This window comes from Hipposideros armiger, unplaced genomic scaffold (assembly GCF_001890085.2).
Source record: "Hipposideros armiger isolate ML-2016 unplaced genomic scaffold, ASM189008v1 scaffold_1843, whole genome shotgun sequence".
In the NCBI taxonomy this organism is placed as follows: domain Eukaryota; kingdom Metazoa; phylum Chordata; class Mammalia; order Chiroptera; family Hipposideridae; genus Hipposideros; species Hipposideros armiger.
The window spans coordinates 54,229-64,279 of record NW_017733193.1 but is presented as its reverse complement, the minus strand read 5'-3'; the positions used below and the strand labels follow the sequence as shown (position 1 = coordinate 64,279).

The 10,051-nt window shown below is 44.1% G+C and overlaps 1 gene segment (V, D, J or C); it reads right to left on the bottom strand.

The window, feature by feature from the left end:
• Nucleotides 1-7,122: 7,122 nt before the first annotated feature.
• On the bottom strand, nt 7,123-7,972 carry LOC109378264 (T-cell receptor beta chain V region CTL-L17-like). The segment is given in 2 exon segments: nt 7,123-7,715; nt 7,817-7,972. Coding segments are annotated over 2 exon segments (426 nt in total).
• Between the last annotated feature and the right edge of the window lie 2,079 nt (nt 7,973-10,051).

Below are 10,051 nucleotides of genomic sequence, written 5' to 3'. Positions count from 1 at the left end.
GCAACAATAACGGATAATATTCCAGTGCCAGGTGCATCAAGAGTTGGGTTTTCAAGCAGCAGAGAAGAGAATGATCTGGAAGTAGCAGGGAGGAACCAGAAAAACAAAGAATACATGGAAATCGGACATGGAAACAGATTATGACTCTTGGCCTAAACACAGTAGAAATTTTATTCTTCACTGTTTCCACCCTGCAGTTCAGGGACCCTTTGGGCACAAAGTAGGGCCACACCTGGAAATGTGGCTGTGTGACAGAACTCAGGTAACCTGCATTGCCCTGGGCACTCAAAGCACCGCCGTCTTTGGCACCTGTTGCCAAAGACGCCGTGATTAGGGCTGCCAAGGGGTGTAAACTAAAAACATAGAAAAAGGCAATTAGAACCATTCAGAATGGACTGCAGGAGTTGAGTGGACATTTCTGGCATAAATCAGAAGAGAAATATAGATTTGCGTATTTTGGACACATGACCAGGGTGGAAAGAGGGCTAAGTAAGCCCCAAAAATGTGCATGCTGTTGCTATCCCACTGTGGGGTCCACAATGACTGCCCAGAGCAGAGCCAACGAGGCTCACAGCATTCGGGGAGTCCCACCCACGGCTCAGCGGGCACTGGCCTCTGCTGTGTGTCCTTAGGCCCGGCCTCTGCTCGGGCAGGACAGTGACTGATAATCTCAGGATCCCAGGAATGGTAGCTTACATCTAACATATTACAACATGTGCTATCCCCACAGTGAGATGCTTTGAGCATTGTAAAAAAGATTATATAAATATATAGATGATGTGAACATGCTGAGGAATGCCTACACTCATGCAAAAGAGGTTTCTGGTATAATTTAGGAAACTGCGCATGTGCGTGTGTGCATGTGCACGTGTTTGATTGTGTGAAGAGCATAGAGTGAGAAGAGAGTGGAGAGGGCTGAGAGCCATTCCCAGGGGCCTCTAACATACAGATGGGGATGATGGATGCAGAAGGCAGATAATTCGACAGCGTGAGACCTAACGTTTATCTCACATGATGGTGAGTTCTGAGCCCACAAATGAATTGCGAGGAATTCCTGGAGGCCAGTTTCCTGCATTACTTCCTACACAATATTTTTTGTGTTGTTACGTTATCATTTCTGGTTTTGTCCTGCTCCCATCCGAAGCATTTCTGTTGGTAAGGGAGGACCAGGGAGACCTTTACTCAGGAAGGCTGGGGGCTGGAGGGAGAAGGGGAAGCAGAGGGTTTCTGCACAGGGAGGGGGTGACTCTGCAGCGCTGTGGCTAAGCTGCTGGCACAGAGGTACACGGCTGAGTCCTCGGCTTCTGTGGGCTGGATCTTCAGAGTGGAGTAGGATCCGTTAGGCATCTGAGCTTTGAATCGCTCTTTGGGCATCCCTGAGTCATCCACAGGTGCTTGACTGCTGAAGTAAATCAGCAACTCTGGTCCCTGCACTGAGGTCTGTCTGTACCAGTAAAGGTAGGTGTGAGTTTTCATTGGCTCACAACTCAGAGTTATTGCTTGTCCCGTCTTTGTCACCTTGTGCCTGGGTGTCTGGGTGACTCCAGCAGCATCTGTGGCCTCTGTTGAAGAGGACAGAGTTTGAGAACAAGATAAAGAACATAAATGGAATCAAAACTTGGAATATTCGAAAATGCAGATTCTTCATCTGGGCACTCACCTAGTCCCAGGAGACAAAGGGCCACACAGCAGAGTAGCCTGGTGGCCATGGCAGGGTGTGGCAGATGTAGAACAGCCCAGCCTAGGGCCCTTGTGAGCCCTAGTGAGCAGAGAAGTACATTTCAGGCCGTTTTACCTCCCCACGATGTGTCTGTTAGTGACATCACTGAATGAGCCACCAGCCACAACTCAGGAGCGCCCTTCAGAAATGGAGGCTACATCTGTGGGAGATAGGCAGGACTCAACACTATTATAATTGACTTGGGCTACAGGTTTATGTACCTAGTGGTTTCCTGCAGATATTATCAACTCGTAATGCTTTGTCTGTACTATCTCTCATCTACAGCCTACCAACCATTTCCATGTGAACTTCCAACTATGAGTATTTAATGATGAATTCATTGTCTCATTGGAACAGCTTCTCTAGAAACTCCTGTTCCTCTCACTGGTGGCTCGTGTTGCGAGTCATATACACACAGCCAGCATCATCCATCAGTGACTTAGGACCTGGGCTCTGAGCTGTCCTGGAAGAACCAGAGTATCAGCTGCATTGTTAGTGCTTCCGGGGCTGAGTTGATGCCCTGAGAACTGACTTAGTTTGAAAGCCCTTATTTGCAGTGAAAGACCTTTCTGAACGTTTTTATCCTGAGCTGGATCAAATTCCCAAAGCCCATCGCATACAATCTCCCACAATTCCTCATCCCCACCATGAAACAAGCAGAGGATTTTCCCTGCTCTTGAAGATTTGCAATTAAAATGCTCTCGAGTTGATTTAAGTCTCCTTACTCCTAGAAAAACTCCATGTGTTTCACTGTTACCATGGAGCCTTTTCCCTACAGAAGGGGCTAATGCCACAAAGCCACTTCCTCTCATGGCGGAGGCTGTAGAGAGCTGAGAGGAGCCTATTTGTTGGGTTGGTCATTTAAGTGATTTGCTAGCCAAGAAGGCCCATTTCAGTCTGTATTTTGTGGTTAGCACAGAGACATACCGCTGAGGCTCCTGAACCGAGGAGCACAGGCCAGTTGCAAACAGCTGATACTTTCAGGCTGAATTGCGTGACCTGAGGGCCCCATTCCCCTTGTGGGGTCTGTCCCTTTGGATTCTGTTGGACCCAGAACATAAAACAGTGGCCATTATTCTGTTTTCAAAAAGGTCAGTAGTTTGTTCTTCCTCTGTTACCAGGGAGCTGGGTGTGGGAGGCAGAATGATGCCCCCCCTTCCTCCCACCGTGCCCATGTCTAATCTTGGGAATTGAGGATGTGTTATGTTATGTAGCAAGGGGGAATTAAGGGTCTGAATGGAACTCAGGTTGCCAATCAGCTGACCTTAATATAGGAAGGTTATCCTGGATTTCCCACATAATCATGAGGGCCCTAGAATGTGGAAGAAGGAGGGAGGCAGAGTGACGTGGCATGAGGAAAGACTCGACTGGTCACTGTTGGCTTTGAAGACAGAAGGGGTCCATTAGCCAAGGACTGTGGGTGGCTTCTCGAAGCTGAGAAATTCTCCACTGAAGCCTTCAGAAGGGACCCATCCCGACCAACACCTTATGTTAACCCAGTTAGATCCATTTTGGACTTCTCATGTCCAAAACTGTAAGAGAATAAATCTGTGTTGTTTTAAGCCACAAAATTGGTGGTAATTTGTTAGAGCACCAGTAGGAACCTAATACATTACAGTATCTGTGGGACTCAGTGTCCATGGGCGAAAGAGGCAGAAACTAGATACAGTCCATGATACAGAGGGGAGACAGGTGCGCAATCGCGTGGAAAGAGCTTGAAATCAGGCCAAGGGAAGACAAAAACTTCTTATCTCTGCTCAGACCTCATCTGCTTCCAAATGACACACAGGAGTCCACAGTAAGTGGCAAAGACAGAATTGCATTGTGACATCCTCCTGCTGAGAGCAAAAGTTCTTCGGGGCAATTCTGTTGTTCTGGTCCTTGCCTGACACGTGGGTTTGCTGACAGTGTCACTGTCATTGTCAGCTCCCTCTGATGTGGCCCAGGGTAGTGTCTTCCCTTTTTCCTGCCCTACCCCCTGCCGTAAAACAGAGCAGGTGGGCTGGCCTAGGTTGGTTTGGTCAGGCCGGCCGAGGCCCCTCTGACACTCAGACAGCTTTCCCTAACCCAGAACAGCCAAGCTTCACCATCCGGCTCCTGATTTTGCTCATCTTAAGCCAACTTGGAGGAATGCCCACTGCAAGCACACCTGCCTTTCAGAGCGCAGTTCAGAGCAAAGCCCATCTCCACAACAATAAAGCAACAAGGGCTGGTTTCTAATTCCTTCATTCTCACCATCATTCAAGATATCTGCAAGCCCCTAAATCTAAGCCCCACCCTAGGGTTTCCATCAGTTCCCTTCTTCCAGGAGCTCTCTCAACACCTCCTCACCTAGACTCTAGTTGACAATGCAGCCACAGTGCCTCCCAGTGGCCAGTGAGCAGAAACAGCACAAAAGTTCCCTTGCCAGGATGGAAGGAGAGGTGTGCTTTGTTTCACTGAGTACAAAGGATATAGGCTATTATGATTTGTTGATGTTAGAGGATCAATAAATAAAATTATCTTATTATGGCCTAAGATGGAACCCCCTAAGAATTAGACTTTGGAGTCAGACAGGTGGAGATGACAATGTCGGTTTTAATATTGGTAAGCAACAGGGCTCAGATGTGAAACCGAGTGAGCTGGCGAACACTACGCTGAATCAGAATTTAACTCATTTTCTCTCCCCTCCAAACTACAAGGCACCTGTCAGAAAAGAAAGTTCCCCACTAATCTTAGTGCATGTTGAGGAAACATGAAAGAATCGATCTCTTCTTGAGGTAGCAAAGAAGAAAGCGAGAATATAGAGACTAAAGATGAAGAGATTAAACAAGTTATTTGCCTTCTCATAGAGAAGATGCAGTAAGCAAAAGGAAGATTAGAACAGGAGGATTACTTTAGGGAAGTCCCCTAAAATGGGGAGTGTGGAATAGTGTTGTCCCAGGAGACTGGGTTTTCATGGGGAAGGACAGATAGCAGCATATCCGTTACTCTCCCTAAATCCAACCACTGCTCCTTGGGCATACGCATTAAAATACATAACATAACATAACATAACATAACATAACATAACATAACATAACATAACATATAAAACCAAGCACAAATGTGTCTCAATAGCAATAGATTTCTAAGTCTATTCCATGCTCTCTGACCAAGTCTAAATAGTCTCTTCCTATCTTATTTCTCGTTTTGCCACATGGTCCAATTGAATGTCAGAGGTTATGCGATAAAAATAAAAAAGATAATAAAAATGCTCCAATAATAAGACAAAAACAAGTAGATATCTCCATTTGATTCCAAGTTCCCTTTAAGTTTTGTTGTTGTTTAATTTTGGTTGAAATTAAAGTGTAAATCTCTGTCATTTAAGTTAGATGTTAAAGAAATCACAGACTAAGAATCTAATGTTAATTAACTATTATTTTAAAATTCCACATCAAATTATTTTTACCGTAATCCCAGGAATTACAGATGAGAACGCTTGCATCAATGTTTCTTTATTATCTAAATAGTTGGACAAAATAACATCAAAAATTTCAATTAGTGTCCTAAAAATATGGTGAGGGACACTAGACAGGGATCTTGGAGGGGGCAAATGCCTAGAGAGGGGATACAGTAGTCTCTGTGCCCTTGGGGACATTGGCCTACCCTGCCTCAGTGCTCCTGGAGCTGACTCACAGGCCAGGGGACAAAAGTCAAAGTGCCAAAGGTACTAAATTCAGTGTATGATTTGCTGATATCCCCTGCACCTGGAGAAGCAAAATAAAATAAAATTTCCTCTAGAGGAAGATCGTTCATCCCAGACGAACAAAAAGATCTCTACAAATCTAATGTCTGGCACAAAGTCCAAGATCATCAAATTCATAAGAAAAAATACACATGCCATGAAAATACAAACGTCATGACTTAAGCAGCAGAAAAAGGAAATCAGTGAAAATAGCCCCCCCACCCCCCACAAAGATCTCAGATGTGAAACTTATCAGACTAAAACAATCGCTTCCTGTGTTTAAAGAGATAAAAGATAATCGAGGAAAATATTAGGAAATTAGCAACCACAAAATGTGATGTAGAAGACTAGAAAAAGGGCCAAATAAAACGTCTTGGAAGAAGATGGTGGATAGTTGTACTCGTCAATGACAGAGGTTTGACAGACAAGTAAATTGGATGGAGACACGGGAGAGGATGAAATGTGTAATGAATACATGGACAATATTCCAACTTGCAGTCTTGGTTGGATAAGGAGGGAAGTGAAGCTAGCAGAGCCAGAGAATGGTGACAATGCCCTCAGGGGAAGCTGCTTTGCAAAGAGTTCTGAATGCTTCAGAATGACTTCTAGCATTATCTTAGAGCAGTGGGTCTCAACCTTCCTAATGCCGTGACCCTTTAATACAGTTCCTCATGTTGTGGTGACCCCCAACCATAAAATTATTTTCGTTGCTACTCTATAACTGTAATTTTGCTACTGTTATGAATCGTAATGTAAATATCTGATATGCAGGATGTATTTTCATTGTTACAAATTGAACATAATTAAAGCATAGTGATTAATCACAAAAACAATATGTAATTATATATTGTGAAATATTTATTTCTAATTATAAATAAATGAAATTTTGTCTTGAAGCATGGAGACGGATAGAGGAGTGGTGTCTCGGTTCCTAAGACCATCGAAAATATGTGTTTTCCGAAGGTCTTAGGCGACCCCTGTGAAAGGTCGTTCGACCCCCAGAGGGGTCGAGACCCACAGGTTGAGAACCTCTGTCTTAGAGAATCCAGGCAGAAGTTAGAGAACAGGATATGGACCTTGACACAAAGAGTGTATTCTCAGAGGGGATAGTTGGTCTAGGGGGCAATTAGTTGTTTCAGAAGCTCTTACTAAGGAATATTTTAATGCACGAGGGAACCATTGTAATGTACTAAGGCAGGCAGCTGACAATGTCCTCAATAGCCCCTGAACTGTCTGGCTCGAGCCTAGATATAGTGTTGAGCTGTGTTGGTTCCACTGAAGAGTTAGACCACTCTGAATTTGTTTTGAGCTAAGATTTCGGACTGGTTGTCAGAATATCCATTTGTGTGTATTCCTTTGAAGTTAGAAAAGGGCTGAATAAAATAGCTGGAATCATCACCATTATCATCAACATCATTATTACCCACACATTTCCACAAAAGCAGGAAAGAAATGTTTTCCCAACACATACTGTGTATTGAGACTTGGATGCAAAGAGTTTGCCAAGAAGGGAGAGAGGAAGGTGGGGAGCAAAGGATATTAACTAAAATTGTTTAGATGGTAAAAAAAAAAAGCACAGATGGAAAGCCTGCTGTTTGCCACTCTAATAGAATCACCATCTGTATTATTATTAAAGTTTATTGTACATGTTTCCTGATTGCATATATTTTTTTTTTATAGAACAACAACCATCACTAGCCCCTGAGGGCTGAGCCTGTGATAAGTCACTTTCAGTTTTACATCCTTGAGCTGTCACCAAGAAGTGCTTCAAATCCCCGAGTCACAATTATTTTAAACATTTTTAGCTCTGACATTTCAGAAAATAATTCACGTCCTTCCTTCATAGGAATCATAGCTTATCTCTGCAGAAACACCTCTTCCCCTTGCATGAGGAATAAGGCCTGGCCTGTGTTCAGAGCTGCTGTGAGCCAAATAGAGAGGAGAACCCTAAGGTTTTTTGCACAGAAAGGAAGTGTCCCTGTGACGCTGTGGCTAAGCTGCTGGCACAGAAATACACGGCCGAGTCGCCTAGCTCTGCACGCTGGATCTTGAGAGTGGAGTCTGCCCCGTTGGACCTCTCAGCAGAAAATCGATTCTTAGGCAACTGTGCATCATCTATAGCAGCTTCATTCTCAAAGCGAATCAGAAGCTTCAGGCCCTGTTCCAGGGTCTGCTGGTACCAGTAAAGGGTTTGGTGATTAGAAACAGGATCATACCACAAAGCCACAGCCTGTCCTTTCCCCATGATCTTCTGTCTGGGGGACTGGATGACGCCACCTTCTGTGAGTTCTGTGCAGGGAAAAGACAGAGTTGGAAAATGGAGAAAGGAAATGACTGGAATAGCCACTGGAAAGATAAAATGCAGAAATCTTGGTGTTCTGAAGACTCACCTGTCCCCAGGAGACACAGGGTCACCCAGCAGAGGAGCCGGGTGCCCATGGCAGGGTCAGGACAGGAATGGGAGGTTCACGAGGGCGGGGTCCTCATGAACATGAGCAGAGGAGGGGCCACATCCCTTGTCCCCACAAGGCAGTTCCCACAGTGACATCACTGTCTCCTCAAATGCCCATAGCTTTGGAAGCCAATTGTAAACTATTGGGTTGTCGGAAAAGTCATGACGCAATTTTTGCAACGAAAAACAGAAAAAAATACGTCATGTCTTTTCCGACAACCCAATAAAACATACCTAGGAGTTTGTTAAACGTATCCATAGGCTGCATGTAAGTTCATCCAAGTGTCCTCACTCCACGCTCCACGGCTCAAGTGATGGGATCTCCACTCAATCTTGACATCACCCATCACCATCCCCTGACTCTCTGCTGGATGGCTCTAATGGCTGTGTCAAAGGCAACTTCCAGTTGAGATATTAGTGACCTCTTTGTGTTATCTGTAATTATCCTTCTCTGTGGATATTTCTCTTTGCTGAGATTCTCCATTCTCCCAGCGATGTAAGCTTAGACAAGGTGAAAGTTGGGGTAATTGCCATGGCTTTATCCTGGAAGCACCTCGAACTGACACACTTGAAGGCAGAGGGATAAAGGGATACCCTGAGCACAGATATGAGTTGGAAGGTTTTATTGTGTCTGAAGGTCAAAGATCAGTTTCTCTTTTACTTTAGCCAGTCTCCATGATGCATTATGTCCCAAAGCCTTCATCACGGTGTTGCCTCTGCTTTGAGGTCATAGATGTAATATCTTACATCTTATCTGGGAAGAAAACTCTCTTTTCCCTGAAAAAAAAACCAAGGTGGGTACAGCAACAATTAATATAAAGTTGAACATACTTTCTGGAATACTAAAAAAATTTACACCTCTAGCATAACTTACAATTGAATTTCAGCAATTAGTACCTGGTGCTTTTTTTTTTTTAAACGGGGCAACATTGGTTATCAACACACTTCCATTCTTTGTCTGAGTAGTGAGTTAGAAAGGGTTTGAGGGTTGGAGAGGCTGTGGAAGTTGGCATGAAATAACAAAACAGGGAACTGTGTGTACAAAGAGGTGGAAAGAATATAGCCATGTGCTGGGAGGTATTGTGCCACGTCTCAAAAACCGAGGGTTTACATGTGAAGGTTATCGAGTGAAGACCTGTAGGTATAGAATGACCAGAACCACCTATTTCTCGCATAAATTCTCTATCGTTGAGGTAGAAAAGCTGTTAGTCTGAGTCCAACTCATGTTGACACCAGTTAATCATTCCATGATGGGACATTTCTTGACATTGAGGTATCACTACTTGTTCAGTCCTTGTGACCAGGGGTTAAAGGTTCTGAATGACAACAGCACTAGGGTGGGTGGTGACTGGGCGTTGGAGATGGGGGCCTATCAGGCTACAGATGAAATATTTGAAATCGAGGCATGCCAATTCCTGGGAAGAAATTCCCCCATGTGTTCCCAGGACTTCCTGTTTCCTGGGCAGCACAACTGAAGAAATCCATGGCAAGATCTGTGTCGGGGCAGGAAGGAGGCATCTTGCTGATCAAGGGAGGGAAGCCTGGAGTTCTGGGAAATCTGATTCTCGTTAAGGATATTTGTAGCATTACTGCAGCAGTTTGAGACAAGCCCAGACAAGATCTGGAATTATCTACTCTCCTCCCCTACATTCGCTTCACATTGTCCTCTACAGCATAGGGCACACAACCAAGATGGGTTAGGCTTGGGGGACAAGTGCCTATCTAAAGTTTCTCTGATGACCTCCCATGGCAGTTTTGTCCCATTTGTAGGGTCTCTAAGTATTCTCCTAGCTCCTGGCTCTCCTCTGTCTTCACCCACACAGGCTCAGAAGATTCGCCACTCGGTCGGCATACCAACTGTTGACATTTTGCAATATTTGCTTCATCTCTTTCTGTATATTTTACCCTTAACTTCAGAAATATTTTATCCTTAATGATTCAATAGGTGTCTCCTTTAAAAAAGGGCATTCTCCTACACAACCACAAATGCCATTAGTAAAATAAAAAAAAAAGAAAAAAAGAACATTCACATAATATCGGGGTGTCGGAAAAGTCATGACATATTTTTTGTTTTTTTGTTGCAAAAATGCGTCATGACTTTTCCGACAACCCAATATTATCTAATACATTTATGCTTCATGAACAGCTTTCTTCAGTGGTTGTTTATCAAATT